The sequence below is a fragment of the Prosopis cineraria genome, unplaced genomic scaffold (assembly GCF_029017545.1).
Source record: "Prosopis cineraria cultivar Desert tree isolate PC_DT_omini unplaced genomic scaffold, ASM2901754v1 PC1, whole genome shotgun sequence".
In the NCBI taxonomy this organism is placed as follows: domain Eukaryota; kingdom Viridiplantae; phylum Streptophyta; class Magnoliopsida; order Fabales; family Fabaceae; genus Prosopis; species Prosopis cineraria.
This window is the reverse complement of record NW_026555332.1, coordinates 40,831,430-40,858,385: the sequence shown is the minus strand read 5'-3', so window position 1 is coordinate 40,858,385 and position 26,956 is coordinate 40,831,430. Positions and strand designations below refer to the sequence as shown.

Here is a 26,956-nt window from a genome sequence, read left to right as displayed (position 1 = left end):
AAATTAACAAGCATTGAAAATATTACAATAATTATGAATATATTCTAGAAAGAAAATTAAGTTAAGGTCACTTGCTGATTAACGCTCAAAAAAAGCTAACAAGGAATGTGGGAGAGGGAGTGAAAATCATGGACAATCCAAACTCGTTTCATGAATAGAGGAGAGGCCCCCTCCCCTTGAAGGAACATCAAGCATCAAACCACCACTTAACTCATCAATCAACATTAGCAGGCCCAACATTCTCTACTCTTTCAAGTTTTCCACATTTTCTCTATGTTTTTGCCGTTATATTTAGCTCCATCATGTGTCCCATTTTATTAGGATTATGACCCGTGCTTGAATTTCAATTCTAAATCAGTACTCTCTTTATTGAAGATTATTTATTTCTTTTTTTTTTATTGCTCACGTGTATCATTCTACTAAAGGCAATATAATTCAAGGCATGATGAAGTGTTAAATGTGGGCACCCACACTCTCCTAGCAGGGATATTAATTTTGGTTCGCCACGTTATGAGAGACCCATATCTTTTCACTAACCCAACCCCCACTGTAAAGTTTATTTGTATCTAGTGCAATTTATTTACAATTATATTTTCAACCCACCATTTGGAGAACCTACTATAAGGGATTACAAAGTATTCATCACAATCGTGTGAAAGTTACGTAGCATTTGGATTGATAGATTTGAATTTAAATTTCAAATTTAATATATCACATTTAAAATTCATGAATTCAAATTATTTGTTTCTATAATGTTAAAAAAAATTAAAGGTAAAAGAGATGCAAACTAAGATTTGAAACATAAATAGAATATTGGAAGTGATGAACTTATCTCAAACTATTTTCAATGGTAAGAGACAAGAACGAGAAATGAGAGGGGTGACAAGACTAATAAAGGAATCGATAGTAAAAACATGAAAAATGAGAGAGTTGGAATAGCTGAGATTTCAAATAATTAGGGTCTAGAGAAAAATTAAAAATAAAAATAAATTATAATAAAATATGGATTTAGATTTAGATCTGTGCCATGACTTCCCTTGTGCAATTTATCGCAACAAAAGTGCCTTATGTTTAAGTAACTACCGGCACCAAGACAACATGGTACTATCACATAAACAACTCCAGGAGTGACATCCATCACATCTTGAGATCCAACATCTAACGTCTAAATGAGGGAGTCCAGGTAGTCCCAAGGAACCCAATAACAAACTAATTATTGGCCCTAGTTCCAATTTTAAAATACAACAAATCATATTATTGGAAACCTAGTCACACAATAATACCATTTTTACAATTAAACCACTAAGGGGCCTACACCCAAGTGCCAATAACATAATTACAACCTAAATTGTGCCGCAAAATGAGTAGGACACTTGCAACAATGCATTAAAAGTATATACATATATATCCAAGACAGATTTTGTTTTCAAATCTTAACCCTTTAATCATTAAAAAGCAAAGGGGGAGATATCAAATAAACTAAATTCTAGCACAAACAGTTGCAGTCAACAAAATGAGCATTAGCAATACTTGCAACCAGTATCTATGCCCTTACCAAACAATCACAGCTCATACAATAAAGCTTAGGGTACTAAATATAACTAGTCAAATAATAACAATATATAGCGGTGCAAGTAATCCAAAATAACATCCTAAGTTGGCAATGTAATTATCATCATTATATTACTCGTAAAGACATAAGTAGATAAAGAGGCTATATGATAGGAATCTTGAATTCTTATGTCTTAGATGTTTTTCATTTTTTTCTTGCTTGAGTTAGTGCCTGTAAAATATTAAATAGGGATGAGAATAACTATTTAGTAACCAAGGAAAGCTCTAAATTATGCAAATGCAAATTAAATCAATAAGGCATGCAAAGCAAGCATTTATAAAAAAATCACCGCAAGACAATAAGCATGCTATCACAATACTAGTATCATAACTCATGATGCAAATAACACATGATCTCCAACTCCTTATCTTCTCCTTATATTGCAGACTAATCTGTCGGCCGATAATTTAATAGGATTAAATCTATATGGCTGGACTAACCTAAGCTCTCCAATCATAAGGAGACACTTGGTTAAAGATGCCTTGCTCAATCTCATACCACAAATTATTCTAATTCTCAAATCTGTTGGGGTGTTACAATTGCCTAGCACCATACCTAATTTAGGGTGATATAAAAGGGCAATGGGTCTAAGCACCCACGCTTACACCTAGATCAAGGTGAGTTTAAGGAATACCTGACCATGATCACTACACCCCAGTCTAGCATGAGTTTATATAGTTATATGTGGGAGAAATCTTTACTCTACCTAAGGCATCCTTCTACCCAAACCATGATCATGCCAATATGCATTGTTTATCATCATGCAAATCTCACAGCACAATAAACTCAAGCATGCATAAAGTAATAAAATCAATGGTTGTAAGCATGCATTATCAATTTTGCCATTTCATCATCATAATATATGCATATATTCATCATAAAGCTAGTTAGCAATGTAACATTTTTGGTATAATATACTTTGATTTGAAAAATAGGGAAAATCCACTTGCATGTATTTTCTAAAACCATAATCAAGTTTGTCTTTAATTAGATTCATATGCATCATTAATAAAAACAACCTAAATTAATCTAACAAGAATAGCATACATTAGAATTCCCTCCATTACTTTAAACCTTTAAGAAAGTGAAGGTTATCCTAATATGACTTGCTTTTCGTGATCAAATCAAGCTCAACAACCTGCATAACAAAGTTAATTTACAATCAACAATAACTAATATCACTAATAACTCAATTTAACACCATTTTCATTTTCCCAACTCATACTTTGACTAATAATAATTCCAACCACAAGTGCAACTTTAATTCCAATGAGTTTATTAATTTCTACTAGCTTCATTTAGCTCTCAAAAGCTTAAATAACAATAATTACCAATTATAGCCCAAATTCATCCTTAAAGAGCCTAGGGTTTGTCTAAAATGGAGAAATTTAGACCTTAAACTCAATCCACTCAAAATCAATATTCTAAGAGCAAAAACTAACATCTAACAATGCAAAATCCAAAAATTATCATAGGGTTTGGATTTGAGGAAGACATTAAAACCTTAACTTAAAATCTTGCTCAAAGGGAAGAGGAATAGTGTGGGAACTTACCTTAGGTGATTGCTAGGCCAAAATATCTAAAACCGTCAGAAATTATTACCTTAGTAGAGCCTTCTAACGTCTCTCTAAGTCTCCCTCTCTTCTCCTATGATTTTTACAACTTCCAGCCACTTAAAATAGAATTATAGGGCTTTATCAACACATAGTCATGAGCTTTACAATTTTATTTATGTGCGAACATAGCTAAAATGAAACTCTATGTTTTATATGTTCATCCATGTGCGGAAGAAACCCAAAATCTCACAACTCCTTCATTTGGGCCTGTACCACCCATTAAGCTTTTAGACTCGATCCTAAGGCTGTAACTGACAATAATTAGATCCAGTAATCCATTCTACCCATCCTTAAACCATTAAACTCTTAACTTATTCCTAATCTCCTGTAATTAATATATGAGGTTTAGGAATTAAAATTTGGGATATTATACACTTACACCTAAATAACCTAACAATTTCTCCCTTAAGTGTGAGTTCACAACTTTCCTATTTTAAATATGCGCCCCAAACATTAAGTCTTGACTTTCTAAGACCAGCCCAATTTTATAGGATTCAAGTGGTGTGACACATACAAGCACTGTTATAGTCAATGTAATGTTCATCTTGACATTATCAGAACAAACCACACTATAAAATTATGGTCATTAAGATTTAGAATCCCAACTACCATTATAATAATGGTTATAAAGAATCAAAAACATTTTTTTAAAGAAAAACTGGGATCCCATTTTAAGCCCTTTTGTTTTAATTAAAGTTTGAACTCAAACTAATGAAAAGTATTTTAAAAATTTAGGAAGCATGGCAAAAATTACTAGAAAAAACTAGGCAAAATAATCATTTTTACTCAAACTGGACCATACGCCATGGCTAAAGTATCATCCGCTATGGAAAATGACACAGTGAGCCATGTCCTTGCCACAAATAAGCCATGTATCATGGTAGGGACAGCATATCTCACGACAAAATGTGCAGTTTATAACAGCATGCCTAGTCAAACTTTTAATATGTGTCATCACTCCGTTCAATATCTATTGGGGTGATTAAAGCTCCCATGAGAAGCTTATTCAGTCATCTAACTACTAGCATTAGTTACATTTCAAAACATATGGCATTTAAAAGTTGGATACTCGAATTTAGAATGGTCACTTTTCAAAAGTAAAGTGCAACCAAGCGTTCTCAACTTAAACTATTTATCACTAGCCACAACTAAGACTTAAATCACTCCCCATAGATTAATTAACACCTAATTGAACAATCACATTCAATATTATATCATACATCATTTGGTCAGCTTAAACCCCCTAATTTTTTCATCAAAATGGAGCAAGAATGCGTTATGAATGGGTTTACTAAATGGCCATATTTACTATACAATCAAGTTAAACATTATCTATCCTGTACTTGCACTAATATTTTTGACCCCAAATACTGATACAACTTGGATACACACATCTTGGACCAAAATATAATGCATAATAACCATCCATCATGCAAGTACATCAAAACATGCAAATGAAACCTAGTTGGCAATGTAAACTATAAATATAGACATACAAAATTATACATCTATTCAAAAGTCATGGGTATTTCCAAAGAAGAACAAATCTATTCCTTACCCAATTCTTCTCCCTTGTCTTTACTCATGCCCTAAACTTGGAAAATAATAACTACGGCATGAGATAAAGTTTCAGTAACTAAATAATCTAAACTATCTATTAACAATTAAATTGTATACAAGCATGCAAAGTGGGATAAATTTAAAACATATCATGTAATCAAGGATTATCAAATCATATATAACATCATCCAATCTCTGCAACTACCTCTGATTAAATTTGTAGGCCAAGAATATTGGACCAAGTGTATGTGATTAGACTAGCTCGGCTCACCTAATATGGAAGGCAACCCAAACAAAGGTGCCATTACCACTTTTGGACTATGAATTTCCTCCTCTTTGCAAATACTTGGGATGTCATAATGTTCCATTCCACACCCTCAAGGGTGGTGATGGAATTGCTAGAATAAATTGTGTAACATTCTACTTTAATTTTTAGAGTTAATTAGAATTAAAAAATGGCAAAAATTATATCTGTTACATTTTTATTGTAACATTCTACTTTAATTTTTAGAGTTAATTAGAATTAAAAAAATGGCAAAAATTAGGTCTGTTACATTTTTTTTTAATTCTAATTAACTCTAAAAATTAAAGTAGAATGTTACAAATTGAACATCGAAGCCACTAATGGCATCAGTGTTCTTTACCTTAATAACAAGCTTATAAGTCTTGGGCAAGACCTGACTTTGATATTACTTGTTAAAAATATGGAGTGACTATTTGAGAACGAGAAGAGAGGACAAGTGGGCAAGATTAGTAAAGAACGTCACGTCTTAACTTGAAATCTTAAGGCTCAAGTTTAAAGGTCCTTACTTTTTATTATATATTAAATAAAGCTCAACTTTATGTAACGTGAAACTTTTTACATTATGTTAAGTTCACTCACTTAGGAGACAAAAAAAGAGAAGAGGGAGAAAAGGAATATTAGAGAAAGAGGATAATGACAAGAAGGTAAGTGCAGTTAGGTGGTGTTTGTTTTGTGGGGAAAGGACACAAAAAGCCAAATAAAAAGAAAATAAAAAAGAGATTGAATTGAATTGCAAATGAAGTTATGGGTTCGAAACATTTGGCAGTGCCACCACTACATCACCTAACTCGTCATCCACGGATCTTTTTCCTGTCATTTCCTTCTCTCTGGTTTTGTTGGGAAGTGTTACAGCCCCATCCAGATTTAAGGGCTTTTTTTTGTTTGTTTGCTAGTAACCTCAAAATGCGGTTTCAGGGAATGTTTGTCTTCCCCAGTAATTATACTGCTCCGCGTTTGCCAGCTCAAGGTATATCAGCACTCATCGAATTATCCATCATCGTTTTGTGTTCATAATTAATCACTTTAATTTAATTTCACTTAGAATGTTCATAGAAGTTGATGCATGCAGAAAGCATGCGTTTGCCTGACTAATAGGGATCAGTTTTTATTTTTATTTTTTCCCTGTTTTTAAAAATATGCTCAGTTCCATACTCCTTCGATTGAAATTTATCAGGACAGTAACTTACGAAAAATGATTCTTTCTCTCCTCCTTTACTATTAGTAGGAAATAAAGTAGGCATTGAACAAGGGTAGAACAGGAAAATGGAAGCACATGTTTGAAATAAAATTAGTTTGATCTGTATCTGAAAATTATATAATTTCCCTATAAATAAAAACGAAGGGAGAATTATATAGAAAACAAAATTTGGTTAATAATCATAATTAAAATCATATGCATTTTGTAAGAAACAAATAAAAAAAGAAAGAACGAAGCATATGCAACGCTAGATTAAATTTCTGATGATTTAAATGGCAGCAAGGCTGGTTTTCAGAATTTGTGATCTATAACAATGGATCCATCGGATAGATTGGAGGGATATTAATCAACCAATAAAAAAAATAATGACAATCAAGATCTTAATTACTATGCAGAGATTGGCCAAAAATGTGTGACAGATTTAGATCCTCCCTCTCTCTCTCTGTGGTTTTTTTTCCTTTTTGCCTTTTCTTCTTCTCATTTCCCTCTCACCTTTCAATTTTTGATAAATAAATCTTAGCCATTCAATTTTTTATCCAAAGATGAGAATGAGATGAGGAGAAGAAAATGAGGAAAATAATGCGAGGATCCAAATCTAGAAGATTACAATCATGGGGATTACAATGAATTGATTTTGCTTTAATTTCTCGATCATCGTCAATTTTTGATAATTATTAGAACAAATTATGTTTGGTGGCTTCCCTTAGAGCATCGTAAGAATTTAGCACAGGTACTTCAAAGCGAATATCTAAAATCTGTGTATGTCATGGTTTTAGTTCTTGGAATTGGAGATCCTTTGCCCTAATAAGATTAATCTTGAAGTATCTTGCGTCAGAATTAATTTGGTCCTTCTCCATCTCCTTTTAAATCGTTGGCGTACCTGATCATATTCTACTTGTTTGAAATATTTTCCATGTTTTAAGAAAAAGTTCTCATGTTTCTTTTTTTTTGGGGCGAAATCTTATGTTACTTTATCATTAAAAAATCTTAATTTTTCAAGTATACTCCTATAATTAAAAGAATATCATGAGTAACTTTGTTATGTGTGCAAATGTTTCTCAAGTAAAATGATAAAACTGAAATATTATTCTTTTTTTTCTTTTTGTTTAACACTTTACAATCAATACAGCGCTTTCTTTTTATTATAAATATGATCAGACTAGTATACTACTACTTAGCATTTGATCTACGCAATTTTATATTTTCAAATATCAATATTTAACTTTAAATAAAATTAATAAGAAATAAAAATTCTATTTGTTAAAGTTAAAAATAATAATTTAATAATAAAAAATAGCATATATATGAATTTTGATAAACTATACATTAAATTTGCCCCTACACTATAGATCCAAGAACATCTAAGACCCTTAAACTTATTTATATGCAACATTCCACCTCAACATTTCAAAATGGTATAATATTGATCCTACTATAATAAATATTAACTTGAAATTAGATGATCAACAAATACAAAAAAATTTAAAAAAAATTTAATCGACATTAGTTTTTTTATAGGATTTTTTGTAAATCTTAGTCATTTTATGTAATTTTAGATCATTTTTTTATAATTTTAATAAATTAATGGTTAAAGTTAATATTTGTTAATGTTTTAAAATGCTGAAGGAGAATATTTCCCAAAAAAAAAAGAGTTTAGGATCTAAATTTTCCTTTAACTTTTTTTTACGAGTATCCATTTAACCATGCATGTTTTTCCATAATAACTTGAAACTTGTTCAAGAATTATATATACATTTTTATATATTATAGAAATCTTATTAAAATATGTAGAAATAGAGAAATATAACAAGAATATAATTAAATTCGTACAGATCGAAAGCTCTAGTGTTCTAAACGACAAAGACTTTTCATCAAAACTCGGTCAATGATATATGCACACAGGAATTAGAAGTGCTTCGATCTGTAGTTTTTGTATTATCAGTTTAATATGCCATTTATGTGAATGTGATCCATATATATTTAGTTGTTTTTTAGATGTCATGCAACATAATTAATGATCCCAACTTGCTCCTTGCGTCCAGGATTCTCCTAGCTTTTTGCTAATCATATGCAGTCTGTCCAATTCATACATATATTCATAATTTCTTTTTTCTCCTTTGCTAATAGAAACGTATAAGATAGTGGAAGAGAAACGAGTGGGAAAAGAGAACCTTGGGGGAAAAAAAAAAGGTGGGATTGGACAAAACAGACCGCGGACTTGAATTAGATGAATGTCACAAATTCACTTACTCAGTGAATATCTCATATAATATAATAATAATTATTAATATAATTGAATGATAATTAATAATTTATCATATGATATTTAGAAAATACTAAATTGTAAATTTTTGAAGGACTCAATGAATGAGAAGATTTATGCCACACTCCTGATCCAAATCCCATACCCCCATACACAGACATGAAAATTTAATTATGGCTATATTTATGTGTAGTGCCACTGATTAAGCCTAGTTAATTAATTCACGTGCATTTTTTTTTGGCTATTTCGACACATTGGATATTGCGTGTCATTTGACAAAAGAATAAATTTTTTTATTGAAGATATTTTGTATCATAATTACATATGTGTATCCAATAATATTGCATTATATATATCTACTTGAATTAAAGGGGTTCTGCGGTCAATAGATAAATTGAAGAATATTGCACATGGAGAAGGCTGTCACGGATGTTTTTCCCCTCTACTTTTGAGGACCTTTTATCTTTAACGTGACAATGCGACGTTGACCCGAAGAATAATAGATCTCTCTCTCTCTCTCTCTCTCTCTCTCTCTCTCTCTCTCTCTCTCTCGTTCTTTCTTTATTTTTTTTCTTTCTTTGTTTTTTTCCTTTTTGCCTTTCCGTCCCAAGATATTTTCCGTGATTTCCTCTGATATATTATTTTTTCACGTCATTTAATTTCTTGGTTATAATTGTACACATCATGTATATTTTGATACGCTAAATTAACTAGCCAAGAACATATCAAATAGAAAATAAGGTGCGAGAAAACCCATGTGTTCACTTCTCCATTCTATTGATGAGATGTGCTAGCGTTCTATTCATTAATTATATTGATTTGGTTTTTATCTTCACGAAGTAAATGCGCGCGCGCGCTAGTCTCATTAATAAATATTGGAGTGGATCGCAAATGGAAGTATTATGGAAATGATAGCACTACTTGATTTCTCAAGAAAGTAAAATTGATCTTCAACAGTAAATGTTAAGTTTAGTTGGCAATTATTTAACTCATAACTCACAAAGTTATCAATTCAAATTCTCACTATTAATATGTGTGAAACTTTATTAATGGAAAATGATGACTTGTAAGTATTTTTATAAATATTTTTTAAATTTAAAATCATGCGTTAATTTTGGTGAATTCTTGAAATTGAAACGTAATTCACTTTAACCTTCTAGTATAATAAAATGATCTTCACTCTCTCCTCCTACTTGGGCAAATTAGCCTTTTCTCTATTTCAATCTATTACCAAATCAAGATCTACGTGTACACTATATTGGCAAGCGAAGTATAATATGGTTTTGGTAAGATCTCTATATATATAACTCATCCTTGTTATCATGCACACTCAATTAATCCATCCATATATATATATATATAGATAAAATTCAATCAACCATGCACACCAGTACAGGATCACATTCTCAACTAGAATTACTTTTTAAAGCCAAAAACCAAGGAAGGGCTGACACTTCATCAATAATTAATTAGCAATATCCTTTAGACTGTTTACATAAATACATACATACATGACACGACTTCACTCATTGCAGATATTGATGGGCATATGAATAAATATTGAGTGACGCATGAATTTAATTAAAAGTTTGGAACCCTCTATAGTGCTTGGATTCTACAAGTCAAACTTCCCAAAAGTTTACACAATCGCCTGCTTAATCAGTTGCCACACACACAGAGAGAACAAAAGGCTGTGTAACATATGTACATGTGGCATCTTGAGGCGCCACGTAGCTTCGTAGCATAGAAATATCATGCACTCGGGTGTGATGATGAGATGCAGATATATATATATATATATATGTATATTGGAATTCTTAATTTAATGGGAACTGGTACCACCTTTTTTTGTCCCACTTTAAGATAAAGCAAAAGAAAGCGGTGGAGAAATAGAAAAAGCAAAGGCGAGAAAGGAAAAACATCGAAAGGAAGGAAGAAAAGAAAAGCAAAGCAAAGCAATAAAGAAAGAAAGGGAGAGAAAAACAAAAGACAGAGAGGGTTCGCATTCACAAACCTCTAGCTAATAGCTACATCATTAAACATTATTCAAATTGCATTATAATATATATATGTATGTATATATATGGGACCAATTGCAGTATCGTTCCTCTCCTAGCTAGTCCTACATAATCAACAGCAGGAGGACCTCTCAGATTCTACAAAGACCCTTGTTCGGGAGGAAAGGAGAGAATTTCCACTTCTTAATTAACTTGATAGAGAGATCACAGAGAGAGAGAGAGAGAGAGAGAGAGAGTTACAGCATCAGAAGAAGGCATGAATAGAGGTCATCTTCTTCATCAGAGCTCACCGGTGCAGCAAATGATGGCCAACCCTAACTGGTGGAACATCAATATTAATACCATGCGCCCTCAACAACCTTCTCCTTTCTTGTCCTCTCCTTCCAATTTTCTACCCAATCAACACCTGCCTTCTTGGCAACATGACCTCAATAATCAACACCACTTTCCAGACTCATGGACCCAACTTCTCATGTACGTATCTGCACATGTATTTCTTTAGCTATGATCTATGTGATATTGATTTATGGTTTTTGGTTAAAGGGGTGGATCGATGGCTGAAGAAGATAGAGGAGGCATGGGTCAGTTTCAGGCACCGAATGCAGCTCTCGTGGATATTAAGCAAGAAAGTTCAGTGAACAGCTATGGTTATGGCCATGGAAACAGCGAAGAATTTCAGGCAGTGAAACCTACTGGTTGGCCTCATCAAATAGTTGTGCCGGCTTCTTCTCCAAAGTCCTGTGTCACAAGTTTCAGCAGCAATATGTTGGATTTCTCTAACAATCAAGCCGATGCTAAGCCGTCTCTGCCAGATCCATCTTCTGAGGTAAGAGACAGATGCTAGGTTTCCTATAAGCATTCTATTAACACCCCCAATATTGTTGAAGTAGTACTGTTGTTTTACTTGTTTTCCTCTTGTTCCTGGAAACGAGTCACACAAACTATGTTTGCGGAACGTACTTCACCATCTCGGTGCCTTAATTAGGCGGTGCTTGATCGATGGGAATTATTTCTTAATTACAAAAAAGGGGCCTACAAGTTGTGAGTGAAAAAAAGATCAGGTTCTGATCTCCTGGGCAATTTTGTCATAGAAGGTGTTCTTGAGCTGAAGTTCTTGGGTTCTACATGAAAGTTTAAATTTTCCCGACACCTGAAAGCTTGTCTTTAATAGTTAATATCAAGAGCTCCGGTCATCCTGCTTTTTGTGAATTGCTTGGGATTCTTTTTTTCTCCTTGTGTTCTTTGAACCAACTTATAATAATTCTATTACTTTATATCTCTTTTAATTATTTAGTCTTATGGGGGTTATTAGATACTATTCTAATGAACCAAAATTTCGTTGTCAAGTGTAACAGCAGTGCAACTACTGGTGGGGCAGCGAAGAAGGCTAGGGTTCAAGGCTCTGGAGCTCAGTCTACCTTCAAGGTATATATAATGTGAACAACGTATATATTATAGCCACGCAGAAATTTCCAAACACTCAACTCTCTTTGGGCTTTTAGATAGCACACCCAAACAGACATCATGTGTGAGTGGTAATTCTTGTCTTTCTTGCTTGTCCAATTCCCAATCATGCTGATTCTTTATCTCTTTCTTCCTCAAGTTATCCCAGAAGAAGAATAATTATTCTCAGCCAACTGAATCAACCAATCCTTGTGTAAAACTAACTGTCAAGCATGTGTACCTGTCATTATCTTCTCAATTTCAGGTTAGGAAGGAGAAGCTGGGTGACAGAATCACAGCCCTTCATCAGCTAGTTTCTCCATTCGGAAGGTAAGCCTAGTTTAGTTAATTTGGAACGACACCTTAATTGTATAATTAAACTGCACGTATCAAAATTCTAGTTTTGTACACATATACATACAACAGTCCAATTAAAAAAATAATAAATCTCTGTGAAGACAGGAAGAAGCCCACAAGTATAAAAAGCGTATACCTTTTTCTAGTTATTACAAGTTATAGTTATACTTTATCATTTTGGTCTTTCAGATTCACTTTTAAAGTAAAAATGCAAATTTATTTAAACAATATTAATCACAAAAATTATGTCGACCACATAAGCATGAGTCTAGTCAAGACAGATTCTCTCATTTTCCAGAGGTCTTCGACTTTTCGTGTCAGAAAAATAGTGAGACACGCACAATGGGTAATAATGCATTTTCTCATCTGTGTGAGAGATTTGAATCCACTCGATTAAGAGAATGATAAAAGTTTCTACATGAAGTTCCGCGTCCGTTATACTTTTCTGTATCATCCAAAAAAAACAAAAAGATGAGAGAATATATTGTGGATGATTAACATTTAGTGCGGTGTGGTATTTGTGACTTTTGCAGACTGACACGGCCTCTGTGCTGTTAGAAGCTATTGGGTATATCAGATTCCTTCAGAGTCAAATCGAGGTGATGTTTCTTCATTCTTTTCTCACCAAACAACCATGAGTCAGTCAGTGTTGGCTCGCACGCTAGCTTTAAAGTTCCATTTCACTTTGTTCTTTCATTATTCTATTTCTTGAAGTCCTCAAAGTTCCCTCCTCTTCCTCTTCTTGACCCTCGGATTCTGCAGGTCCTTAGCTTACCATACTTGGGCAGTGCCACATCATCAAGCCTCAGGCACCAACAATCTGCTGTAAGAAATTTAATTAACCTCAATTACATTAAACCCTTCTCTGTGGTTAATTAATTATCTCATCAATTACACACACACACACATTCTTCTTCTTGCATGTGCCTGGTTTATTCGGTTTTAGTCACAGTGCTTGCATGAGTACTGTATAGTGTATACTAGTAATTATGACATGATTATAAATTGTGATTAATAGTATTTAATTTGTTGTTAGGTTCAAGGAGAGAATAATTGTATATTCCCTGAAGACCCTGGTCAGGTAAAATGGCTTTTTCATTGGATCCATTAACCCCTTAAAAGGGCTTTGGGGCTTTTGTATTTGGAAGGATGCTACAATTTCTTATTTGTTAAATGAACAAGGTAGATGACTAATGAATGGACATGTCACCAGCTTTATCAGATTTAACATTATTATACTAAAATTAATCAGATACAAGTGGCTTCCTTTTACCTTATTAAAACAAGAGAGAAGGTTTAGATGATGATAATATACTTATATTTATTTATAAACTCTCATCTCTTTGTATATTTTCTGGCTTTCATCATCAGCTGCTGAATGAAAACAGCTTGAAGAGGAAAGCGCCTTGTAGTAATCCGCAGGTAATAATTACTAATTCTTTTTCCACTAAGTAACCTCTGATTATAATCATATATATGTATTGACGGTGTTACTATGATACTATCTAAATATATATATATATATATAGGAATCAAAAGAAGAAGGGAAGAAGGACCTGAGAAGTAGAGGATTGTGTCTGGTTCCAGTGTCGTGCACAATGCAAGTTGGGAGTGATAATGGAGCAGACTATTGGGCTCCTGCACTAGGCGCAGGGTTTCGATAGATCAGAATTATTTGGCCATTAATTAATATTATCGCATAAGAAGAAGAAAAAGAAGCCAGATCATGCATGGAAGGACACAGATGAAAGAACCAAATTAATTCAAGGAAATGATGCTATACCATCATGAGCAGTCAATCTGCTATAAGACTTTCCAAGGCTGATTGCTCATGATGCTATACTGCTTCTTCCTGAATAACACTGATGCTTGAGTCATGTACTGTCTTCTCATCAATTAATTAATTCCCAATTTGCAATCTCTAGCTTCCTCCTAATTATTTAAAGGACTACTACTGTTGTTCATGCAAATTAAATCCAGCTTTTCGCTATTATCTTCCTTAATCAATTAGCTTAACCGATATGATGATGATGATATCGGCCTATCCTAGATTTTAGTTAATGTGTATATGCAATATTATTTGTATGATCAATCATCAATCATTGATGAATTAATGCTAAGCTACGTCGACTAGTGACTACATTTGTCATTTTCATCCTCATCTGATCTCCAGCTTCTAGCTCTTCAATCTTTCTTTATTTTTTGGGACTAAGGACAATTAAACACACACAAATACCTATGATTAGCATTAAGGAATATCTAAGTTGATCTTAAATTACATCTAAGAGGTTATGATGAATTCTTTACATATGAGAATGATTGATGTATTGACAGCATTATTTCAGGCAAAGAAAAAAAAGATATGCAAATGATAGCCTAATGCATAAAAGATGAATCTCTTCCGTATGTCCATTATATATTCCAAACACAAAACCACGTTATATCACTGAATCAAACTTCGGGATTTGAGATCTTATTGCTAATGTATAGCAGTACTTGATTATTGTAAATTTAAATGTTAATAGTTGGACGATATTTTTATATCCGTTTGTAAATATAATTAATTGGAAAACAAAACTCCTTTTTATGCCCGGGATAATTAGACGAAATAAAATTTAGGTGGTCGAAGAATGATTAAAAACCAAGCTTGACTTAAAAATATGGATTTATGTATTACATAATGACAAGAACGATATCTAATCTTCAGGCCAACCCAACAAAAAAAAAACCGATATCTAATCCATGTACAGTAGATTCACAAAGAACAACGACAAGAAATTAAAATAGCACCTTATACCTATCAGGTCACGTCCCATAATTTCCAAATAGTAGCTCTAATTATTGAGAACATTTGATTTCTGTATATGTGCTTTTATCTTGACAAGAATCCCAAGAAGAATCTATCAACGGAAATCCCATGCAAGATGAAGATGAGAATACCAGCAATTTTGCATTCACGTGGGGGCTACCAATCTATATATCCATTTGTATAAACAAGGAAACTTATTTGACTTGCCATCATCATCATTCAATTGTTTCTCGCATATAAAAAAATTATTTTTTTAATATTAAAAAAATTAAATATACTTTTGTTGTTATTTTTAGCTTTAAATAATAATACAATTATAATAAATACCTTAATACTAATCAAGAAGAAATAAAATTATAAAAAAGTAGTTTAATTATTACAAGATATTCTATATTTTTGATCAAAAATTACTTCTAAAATGTACTTTATAAATAAGACTGGAGGGAGTATTATTTTTTGACATAATATTTGAACATCTTTTATTTTAATTTTGAAATTAGTTGCTTTCATTAAATGATTTTCTCGTAAATATGCCTTTAATTTTTCCACTGAAAATGATCAGTTTTTCATGTATAAATCGAGATTCTTCTTCTAGTTAGATCCTGCATGTAGATTGCATCCAATCATCAACGAAGACATCCAAGAGCTTTTCCCTCCCCGACTATGCTTGGCTCCTATGCCAGGTTTTTTGTTTTTAATATAATTTTTCCTATATTCAGAGAAATAAATATGCCTTTGGCTGCAGCACAAGAATGGATTTTCGTTGCAACAAATAATCCCAAAAACGCCAGGCCATGTCATTTCCATTATATTGTCAATCGATTCTTCTTTCAGAATTCAGATGTTTGATGATGCGACATAGGTCGTCCATTATTGCCTCCAAGGCTCCAACGTAGACTTTTGTAGCTGCTTGTCGTTTCAATGTCATATTCTTGGTCGTCTTGTATGCTTTTTTGGAGGCTAATTTTTTGTGTTATGATCATTTTCCATAGTTCATTTTCCTTTAACAAACCAGGGATTAAAATACTGCCAAATAAATGAAATAATTTTGAAATCATCAGTATGTACATAATATTAAAAGAAACGATTCATTATGGGCCAAGACGATCTTTGAATATCATATTGGGCTGGGCCAATGCAGCTAGGAATGTGCGTTAAGTGGGCTCGTCTGGTAGGTTGGCCCTATAAGCCCTTTGATACATTAAATTGTATTGGAGAATATCATTATAGTCTCTGAATGAACTTATTTTTATTAAAGGTCTCATATATTAAAAAAATTATAAAAATTCAAACTACATCCTGTTAGTATTATAAAAAATAGTATAATTTATGAAAATATTAAATTCAAAAATAAAATATAAAGTTGCATGCACACTAAGATGTGTGGAGAATTTTTTTTTTTTAGAAAATGTAAAAATGTATGTATAGAATGTAATAGGATCTGGGCTATTATGAGTACTGGTAACTGGTCAGGATCAATGAGAAGAATGTGATAAGTATTTTGAATATTGAACAAATGGGAAGGAAATAAAGCAAGCGAGTTGGATCACGAACGAGGATGCCTTGCTCGCATACGAAACCTAGGGACATCACGATTGTTATTAACGACAACAAAATCCATGCATGCCTGATTTCCTCTAAAGTTTTACCAATAAAATTTATACAAATCATAATGATTGATTTACAAGATAATAAGATTAAATCCCGCTATGAATTTTGTAAGAACCTTGTAAGTGAATAGTTTTGTAACGTTTTTTTGAATTTGAAAACATGCCCTGATAAAGGGTACCTAAGTTATCTAAACTTTTATTAATAAAAATTAAGTCCTTGCTTGAGCTGAATCAAAAGTCTGAAGCTGAATACAAAAGGCAACACGAAACGTAAGGACAAATAACTTATATTGTTTATCTATCCCAATAAAAAACTTTAAAAAAAAATAAACAAAACAAAACTGGAGACACTTAAAAAGACACACAAAAACCTATGATGGTAGTGTTTTGTTGCTTTACCTTTTTAATATCTTTTAATATTTGGCTTATATAGGTTCTAATATTTTCAACACTTGACTCAACACTAGTGACAATTTTTTTGTGAATTTGTAAGTTTCTTTGATACATCCGTAAGGTCCTCAAATTATCTTTCTAAGCAAGACTCTTTCTTATACTCTTAGACATTTTCTTCAACAGATGAGAGTGAAAAGGTGGGGTTATTTCATTTAAATAATAATCTAAATGAGGATCCAGAAACTCATGTTTCTGTAAACTCCAATTAGGATTAAAAGAATGATCAAAATAAGTCTTGCTTTTAATGAAATCATCCCCCATATAGTTAGAGACTTTGCTAAGATAACAACACTCACAAGAATGACTTTGTCTATAATAAATATAACAAAAGTCATAATATTGAGAAGAACCAATACATGGAGTATAAGTAGCATTTAAATGCATATGATATTGTCTTCTTTCATTCAAACAACTCGTGCAAGCAATCAATTCATCTTGTGATGAAAACAATGAATTCATTTCTTTCTTGATATTAAAGCCACTTGAGTTTCACTTGAAATTCATTTTCTTCAAATTTTTTCTTTTTTTCAAGCACAAAGAACCATTGTTTTGAAACTTGGATTGGATATTAAATCGAAAAGAGCAACGAACCGCGATTTTCATGATTCAATTGGTAAGACCGGCAATTTGAATTAGTAACGTAAAAATTAAATAAAAATAATATTTATTTATAAAAAATATATAAATAAAACATTAATTTGTTGATGGTGTTTGGAATCTCAACGCCAAAGGTTAGATGTGTAGACTGCTGGAGCTAAAGGTAGAGACATGTAGTCACAAGCTCACGATCTTGAAGTAAAACACTGGAGTTGGAGGTACATCATTATATTATGATTCATGAGCTTTTGATTTTGATGTCAAAGACTGGATTGCTAGAGTTAGAAGTAGAAGCTGGAAGAGAGGTTAGAAATTGGGCTTAAGTCATGGAGGAGAGGTTAGAGATTAGAGAAGAGAAATTATGAATTTGAGTAACTTAGCCTACATTTTTTTAAAATTTTTTTTTGGCTTTGACCTAGGTTGACTCATTTCGATTTCTGAATCAAATTCGGTTCTTTTAAAACTATCCAAGTCAACCCTGTCTGAATGTGAAAGTGATCCAAATGGTTGAACTAGGTCGTTTTATTAAGTGATAGACGGTCGAATCATTCGATCTAGTTTGAGTTTTAAAACATTGCAAAGAACACCATCACAACTTAAAAGAGAAATGAAAACACAAACAAGCAACTTAGATATGATATTTACAAAATCCAAACTTAAGCTACTAATGTTCGATCAATTTGAATTGAGAAAATTGAAGCAAACTAAGCAAAACAACAACTGAAAAAAAAAAGGAAAAAGAAAAAGAACACACACAAGGCACGTGGAAAGAAATGGAATGATGCTTGCGTATAACGCTAGTAGGATTTAAGAAAAAATAATAAAAGAAAGGAGACGATGTGTGGAAGAGATTGAGGTGTAAAATAGTGGAAGCAGAAGAACATGACTACTTGACTAGTGAACGCGAAAGTGAAAGTGAGCATCGCGGAGGGATTGAATCACGGCTTTGGCTTTAATTCAATGTGATGAATATGTGAATATACTGTTCCTTGTAACGGCTTATTTGGCCGGCAGGGCGGCATGCCTGGGTTCCGCCAAATTTCAAAGTCCATGAAATCTCCAAAATGCCCCTCATTTTCCTCTTTTTTATTGTTATCCCATCCCTACCACTTGTTACGCAACAATCTAACCATGTTTAGTAAAATTATCATCCTGCCCGCAGATGAAATTCAAAACCCAGGATCTCATAACTCTCTCATTTTGGGCCTGCACGGCTCATTAAGCTTCCAGATCCGATCTTAAGGCTGTAACTGACAATAATTAGTTCCGATAATCCATTCTAACTGTTTCCAAACCATTCAACTCTTAACTCATTACTAATCTCCCATAATTAATATCTTAAGTTTGAGAATTAAAATTCAGGATATTACACATCCTGATAACAAAGATAATGCTTTTGGTTACCTTATTTATTATTATTTTCATTTCTATTTGAAAACAACTGGAAGATTGGGAGAGAAAAATTGCATCCGTTTTAGTTAGCCATGAGTTTGACCTACCTTTTGAGGCTTTCCAAAGGCCTGAAAAGCTGAAGTACACAGCTATGTTCATCATGCTTTATATCAGCCACATGGCTTACATACATGCTTAACATTCTACCTGATACAGGAATGCGAGGAGCAGCTTGTGTCTGCATGCTCAAGCGCTTTGTATCTATATTAAAATCTGCTAAGGACACAGAAGATAGAGTCCTTTCGATGCTCGCTTTAAATAGCTTTCTTCAGCACCCTGGTAAGTTGTACAAGCCATGCTTTTCTGTTTGAACCAAAAGTTCTATTTAAGAAATAATGAAAAGCAAGTTGGCTGCATCTGGATGAAAAATAATAAGACACAAAATGCAACAAACTAATTTATTTCAGGGTTTATATATGTATATCATTATTTTGGCATCTTTATATTTTGATCAGTGTCAAACAAGTCTCCTCATGCCGTGTTCATAAAGCTCTAAGACTTGAAGTGAATTGTTTTACTTTATACCATTTGCTGATACATGTAAGACGGCGTGTCATTATTTTAGAAATTCAGAAAATGGGGAGTGCGCTTGACATTGTAAATTTTAGATGGAGTGCTTGATCTTACTTCCTACACTAGGGATGTCCTAAAAGGTCTGAGAGAGCTAAAGAGATTCTCCCTCCTTGCACCTGAAATGCTTAAAGTTCTGGTTGAAAAGAATGAATCTAAAGCAGTAAGTTTGCTATATTATTAAATCATTTTAAAATAGAACCGCTGTGTTAGCCATGTAAATGTTCTTGATTGAAACAGGACATCTAGATGCATAAAGAGTTGATTCAGGTGGACTGCAGTGAGAATGGAGAAGTGTTGTCTGTCATTTGTCATAAGGATAAAATTTTTTCAAGCCATTCAGATGGAAGTATCAAGGTAATTAAACTGTTGCAAATATTTTCAGCACCTCAAATGATTTTTAATTGCAGAAAACAAACTACTTGAATAACTGGAATAATAAGTTGAAACTAAACCAATGTTTACTTTAACCAATGTACATGTGATCAAACTAGCAACTTGTGCTTGATTGTTGGTGGAAGTGCTGGGTTCATGCAAGAGCCAATTATGTTCAAACGTAGATTTATGCTTAACAAAAGGGAATCTACTGATATTATGCGACATGCTTGATAGGTTGAATAGCTTGAAACTAAGGACAAACTTGAACTGGACAAAAACAAATTTTATGGTCTAATTTTTCTAACAGCTTTGTGCAATATAAAAACATAAGCTCATTTGACAAATTCTTTGTAATTTCTAAAGGTCTACACAGCGAGGGGGAACTTATTCCATCTGACACAACAGACGCAAGAACACATGAAAGCTGCTTCAAGTTTGGAAATTTTGGAAGCTGGGTGACAAACTATGCAGTAGTTCACTTGATTGATCTGTAAAGGTAATGTCCTCTATTCTTTTTTGTCTGAAAAAAAAAAATGTTATACTTCCATCTCAATAAAACTCTCTTTTCATTGATGACCAGGTCTGGTCTCTCGGAAAATCAGCAATACAGTGGGCAGTTGCATGATATGAAAGATCACATTCGTAATTTAGCTATAACCAACAGCAAATTCTGCTACATTCCTCAGGGAAATGGTGTCAAGGTACTGAATGAAATCATGAATCCTTGATGTTTTTTCATCGGATGGGCCAGAGTCTGATGTGACCAGGCACGCCAGATCCCAAAATAACACGAGTCTTCCTCTTAGTAGGAAAAAGCTTTTCTGTTACACTCGTACATCCTGCTTGATTAATTGTTACGAGTTACATGTTGCATTGTTTTCTTTTACTTTGCTCTCTCTGATTCTTTCTTTAAAAGGTAAATCTCTGAGTGGCCTAGTTTTAACTGCAGGGAGCTTGATGCTTCTTCTCCCGCTAATGAATGTAATGCTTATTAGCTAGGTCTTGTGTAGTTGGAAAAAAAGTGAAATCATTTATTCACCTGAAGTCCGAAACAACGTTGTTATTTCTGAAGGTTCAATCATTGAATGGCGAATTGAGGCTGTTAAACAGTAACAAATACGTCAGGTGCTTGACTCTTGTTCACGAAAGACTTTACTGTGGATGCCACGACACCAGTATTCAGGTAGCAAGTTTTCAGAGTTCTGACTGTCTAAACCCACTGTGACTCTTTTCACAATTCTGAAAATAATGCCCATTTGAAATTTCAGGAGATAGATTTGGAAACAGGAACTGTCAAATTCAAAGTGGTTCTAAAAGATTGCTTGGTGAAGCAAATCACGTTTATGCCCTGCAGATTCGTGGTGAATGTATCTATGCAGCCAGTTCTACTTTGGATGGAGCTGCTATAAAGGTATCTCTACCATAATCTAGAAATACTTAGAAGGAAAAGGCAGAAAATTAAACAAATTGCCCCTTCCTGAGTCTCGTAATCATGTTCGGGGTGAAACTTCCGAGTAAGCAGTTAAAATTTTGAATGATTCCCATAATAAACATCCGTGTTACCTCCAAAATGAACCTAATAAGTTTACAATAGTTCATAACTCATAAGCACGAGGATTTCATTCTCCTTTCATCGCCCAAGAATTTATTCAGATTCTTGGAATAAACGACAGTTCTTCCCCAAGGGTTGTCTAGGGTTTTGTAGTATGAAAAGGAATCTAAAGTAATTGATGCTGCTTCAGTGAATGGTGTACCGAAGTTAATCATCTAACTTTGTACGCAAGATATGGAACACGTCCAATTACAATATGATTGGATCACTTGTAACTGCATCAGAAATGAGGACGATGGCAATGAGCTCAGAATTAATTTACTTAGGATGCAAGGGAAGAGCTGTGGAAATTTGGGATAGGAAGAAACAGAATAGAATTGATACATTACAGATTGGTACAAAAGTTAAGATTGCTTGCATGGCTATCGAAGGCAATGAAGAAATTTTGGTGATTGGAACCTCTGGTGGCCGAATTCAGGTACCCCTTTTTCCCTTAGAATCATCCTGTTAGAATGTATTGATTACAATTCTTTTCTGGAGAGAAATTTGCTCCAGCTCACCAAGAAGCATACATGCTTGGCTTTTCCAATCAAACGGAAAAAACAAGTTTGACTTAAAACAATAGTGTTCGATTCCCCCCCCCCCCCCCCAAGAGAGTTATTGTATGCCCTGATAATTTGCAGGCACGGGTAATAAACTAAGAGGGTGAACAAAATTTTCCTGCTGGAGAGAAAGGTCATTCACGTATCTGACCGACCGATATTAAATTCATTAAACCTTTGAAATGCTTTTGTTAGAGATATATGATACATTTTTTAAGATGTACATAGCTTAGAAGTGGATATGCAGGGAAATGTTAACATGAATGATTTTTCAGACTGCCAGTTCTTACCGTCTTCTTTCTTTTCTTTTCCTTTTTTTTTTTTTTTTGAGTGTCGCGCTGGGAAGTGACAAGCATTAAACAAGGTTATTAGCAGAAGTTGAAATTAAACCGTGGCAGATACTGTTTTGCTAGCTCAACAACAACATCAAGAAGAAGAAGTTGGCAAGGGGGATGTGCTTGATTGTTAATAAAGAGTAAAATACGTCAAACAAAACAAAATTCCTTCACCAACCACCACCTTCTGATATACAAAGGGGAGGGTTATCTAGGATTATGAAGTTTGAATTTAAAGTGTGAGAGAAGTTGGCCAGGAGATGTGCTTGCTTGTTCTCCTCCCAGTACACGTGTTTGATCGCTACTTGCCAATCCCCAAGGTAAAGAGATCTTGCTTCTGTCAACAAAATCAGCAAAGGGAATTCACCTGTTACAGCCTTCAAGAATCAATGAAATGGCCTCTATGCAGTCAGTATAGAGATGCACTTTTACGAGTCCTTTCAACCAACAAATATCAAGACCATGAATCAGGCTAGTTAATTCAGCAATTGCAAGAGGATTTGCCACTGAATCCGCATGATGATTGTCACGCAAGACACCGCCACACAAGGTTCACGTCTCTTGCTTTTAGAGTTAGTAAGGAGTGTGCGCCTACTAAAGAGTTTGCTTTTGCTTTTGCTTTGTTTTTTAAGAAAAACAAAAGACCAACCATTAAACATCCATTCTCTAGCCGTCCAAATTTAACAAAACCTCATTTCTGTGAAGCCAAGTATAATAAAGCATAAGCAAGACAATTTGTATTGTTCTACTCTATGGAGGACTTCTCGCTCCCTTATCTCCTGATTTCCTTTCATAAGAAAGCCAGGCATGGGATTTGTATGTGCATTTTTTTCTTGGCTTTTCTCCACCTTGCCTTATTTATCAAATGCTTCTATTATTGCATGGGACACAGCCTTCTGAACTCTTTTCATCTCCTCGTGTGATTTTACTTCGTCCAGTTTTACTTTTACATACTTCAATTCATTCCAGTAGTCAAAAATCAATCATACCTTCAAGTTGATGGCAATTTTAATTGGTCGCCTCATAGAAATGCAATCACAACCACCCTAGCAATATTCATTTGTATTCTTGTCTTGGTGAAGATTTTAAAACTTCACAGCATAACCCATCAAATGATTTTACATTTTCCTCTTTCTACATGATTATAAAATTATTTCTTAATTTATCGCTTTTTGTTTCATCGTTTTGATTCTTAAAGGCTTTCCTAAAAATATTTTACCTATTTCATTCGGATCTCATCTAGCTATTATTGGTTTTTTTTAAAAAAAAATCTATAATGCCCCCTCCTCCGTCCTTCATATAATACATTTTCAATTATTTCACACAGGTTAAGAGTAGTTAAAAATATTTTGTATCATTAAATTGTAAAAAAATACCACTAATTTTCAAGACTATTTTAATTAGATTCAGCCTGTTTTAATTATCTTTTATCTCTTTAGTATGCTTTCCTCTAATCATATTTATAAATCACTTATAGCATGTTTTAACGGAATTAAAAAAAATTTAAAACTCATTAATTTTATTTTAAAATTTAATAATTTTTTTATCAAAAAAAATTGTTGAGTTTCCACTCTACCCCCTAATTAGGATAAAAAGACTTATTTTTAATAATTTTTATAACATTTAATAAGAATAAAAAGGTAAAGATGAAAATAAAAAAAAAGTGAAGTTCTTTACAAATGAGACCAAAATTAATCTTTTATTTTTACCTATAAATAGAGTTAGAAAAGTATTATTTTTCTATAACCATAATTAATAAAAATATTTGTAAAAAATAAAAATATTATGCTATAAATTTTTTTCAAAGTAGTGTCTTATATTTGACACCATAAAAATCTTTTAAAATGCATCTCATATAAGTAGAGTTGGGAAAACGGGCTGGTCCAACCCTTGAAGGGCTCGGGCCTAAAAGGGCCAGCCCGTTTAAGCCCGAGTTTCCTTTGAGGGGCTCAATCTTGAAGCCCGGCCCTAAGCATAACTGGCTTAGGGCCGGCCCTGCGGGCTTCGAGCCCTTTTGCCTTTTTTTTTCTTAAATTAAAATTGGTTCAATCATTCCTTTATGACATAAGCTAAACAACAATAAGCAATAAACAATCAAACTAACCATAATAAATAAGTAGCAATAAACTTAACAAGTAGCAATATCCAAAGAAACAAAACATCTAAATGAGTTAGATGTTAGAAACACAATCTAAATAAAAATGATAGCATGCAATGAAGCTAAGATGAGCTGAATCTATTCAATATCCACCACCACTAAGAACCATAGTCTCGTGAAAATCTTTAAATAAATACACATAAATACTCAATAACTCAAACATTGGTAGCATCATCATTATCTTCTTCTTTACTATCATCAAGCTCAACAAAATTTGATTGTGATTCACTTATAGCTGGCTCATCAGGGGCAAAAATATCAAGACTTTCTTCTTCTTCTTCTTCACCTTCATTATCTGCAACAAATAATAAACAAAAATACTCACACAATTATAGTTATTATTTCTCATGTTGTTTGCAATTTGCACGATAAAAAATAAAATAAATATAAATTAAAATTACCATTATACACAAAACCATGTAACCAATTACGAACGCAAATGATAGCCTGAACATTAGCTGGAAGAATGAAACTCCGATACTTTGTTAGGACGCGCGAACCGATACTAAAAGCTGACTCACTAGCTACTGTAGTGATCGGAATGCTAAGAATATCAGCCGCCATCCTCGAAAGAATTGGATATCGGTGTTGATTACTCTTCCACCAATTTAAGACATCCAATTCTTTCCAACTATCAGGCTTTAGTATTGGTTCCTCCAAATAATTTTCAATTCAGACTTATCCAAGGAAGAATGGTCCATAATTGCATAAATGTCTTGATAATCTTGCATCATTATTTATAAAGGATTAAAAAAATATCAAACAAATACTAGATTAATGAAAAAGGCAAAAGAATTTAAAAAAACAAGGAATTTAAAACTTACATCAAAGGCATCATCAAAAGAGGTTGATGTTGAAACACTTGAAGCCAAGGAAGAATGATGAGTGGTGACTATTGAAGCTTTATAACTTGATCCACTTGTAGCCCCATCAACTTCAAGATTGGTAGATGTCCCCATGCTTGAATATTCATTAAACATGAATATTAACTTGCTCTTAATATTAGCAACCTTCTCATGGCAAGTGATAGGGTCAATCTTCGTATAGCAATATTGTATTATATTAAACTTCCATCTTGGATCAAAAACTATTGCAAGTGCAAGAATGACACTGTACTCATTCCAATACTTGTCAAACTTCTGTTTCATTTTTCTAGCCATCTCTTGAATCACAGGATCAGGGCTCTTCATATTTGCATCAAGCAACATCTCAATTTTGGAAATTTGCATAAAATAAAAGTTTGATGTAGGATATGATAACCGAGAAATCAACCTTGTAATCTTCTCAAATGGCCTCAAGAAGCTACACATTGCATCTGCTCTAGCCCACTCATCATTTGTGAGACCAAACTTGTAATTTGTATCATTGACAGCCATGTGTGCAAAAGCACGACGATATTTAATTCCACTTTCAAGCATTGTGTAAGTGGAATTCTATCTAGTGGGCACATCTAGCCGTAAGCCCATTGAGGTGTCAATGCTACCAACTTGCTCAACACATTGTTTAAAAAGAATTGACCTTGCCTCTGATGCTTTCACAAATTTAATACTTTCTCTAATTTTATGCAAAGTAAAACTTGTAACTTTCAAACCCTCCTGAACTATCAAGTTTAGGATATGAGCACAACACATCACATGGAAAAATTCTCCATTACTCACTAATTTGAAATCATCTTGCAAACTCAACCTCTCTTTTAATATGTCTTGCATATTATCATTTGCAGATGCATTGTTTAAAGTAATAGAGAATATTCTATTCTCAATCCCCCAATCAGTCAAATATTCATGTACTTTTCTAGCTAGCTCTATCCCAGAATGTGGAGGTTCCATTTTACAAAATGAAAGTATTTTACTACATAATTTCCACCTTTCATCCACAAAATGAGCTGTCAAACAAATATACCCTTCAGAAGTCACAGAAGTCCAACAATCAGATGTCAAACAAATTTTACTATTACTTCTCTTCAACTTTTGTTTCAAATTTTCTTTTTGTCGAAGGAAGAATTTCATAACATCAGCAACAGCAGTTTTTCTAGTAAAGAGCCTAACATCAGGATTCAATGTCAAAAG

The 26,956-nt window shown here is 33.2% G+C and overlaps 3 protein-coding genes across 4 annotated transcripts; 2 read left to right on the top strand and 1 right to left on the bottom strand.

Annotated features, from left to right (window-relative positions):
- Positions 1 to 10,646: 10,646 nt before the first annotated feature.
- LOC129294790 (transcription factor bHLH68-like) lies at positions 10,647 to 14,532 on the top strand. The gene is made up of 9 exons (XM_054933285.1): positions 10,647 to 11,045; positions 11,115 to 11,397; positions 11,919 to 11,996; positions 12,280 to 12,343; positions 12,903 to 12,970; positions 13,134 to 13,196; positions 13,408 to 13,452; positions 13,743 to 13,793; positions 13,901 to 14,532. The coding sequence occupies exons 1-9, from the start codon at positions 10,828 to 10,830 to the stop codon at positions 14,033 to 14,035; spliced, it is 1,005 nt and encodes a 334-aa protein (XP_054789260.1). The 5' UTR covers positions 10,647 to 10,827; the 3' UTR covers positions 14,036 to 14,532.
- Positions 14,533 to 21,292: 6,760 nt separating this feature from the next.
- On the top strand, positions 21,293 to 23,611 carry LOC129296350 (uncharacterized). Of its 2 annotated transcripts, none has more exons than XM_054934953.1 (4): positions 21,293 to 21,423; positions 21,509 to 21,651; positions 22,025 to 22,270; positions 22,793 to 23,611. In XM_054934953.1, the coding sequence occupies exons 1-4, from the start codon at positions 21,402 to 21,404 to the stop codon at positions 22,805 to 22,807; spliced, it is 426 nt and encodes a 141-aa protein (XP_054790928.1). In that variant the 5' UTR covers positions 21,293 to 21,401; the 3' UTR covers positions 22,808 to 23,611. The 2 variants fall into 2 exon arrangements, with proteins under 2 accessions (XP_054790928.1, XP_054790919.1); XM_054934944.1 differs by having other exon boundaries at positions 22,726 to 23,611.
- A 1,431-nt stretch (positions 23,612 to 25,042) lies between these two features.
- On the bottom strand, positions 25,043 to 26,263 carry LOC129301623 (zinc finger BED domain-containing protein DAYSLEEPER-like). Its single transcript, XM_054940186.1, has 3 exons — positions 25,712 to 26,263; positions 25,289 to 25,541; positions 25,043 to 25,173 (listed from the first exon to the last, which is right to left on the bottom strand). Exons 1-3 carry the CDS (start codon positions 26,261 to 26,263, stop codon positions 25,043 to 25,045), a joined length of 936 nt encoding a protein of 311 aa, XP_054796161.1.
- Between the last annotated feature and the right edge of the window lie 693 nt (positions 26,264 to 26,956).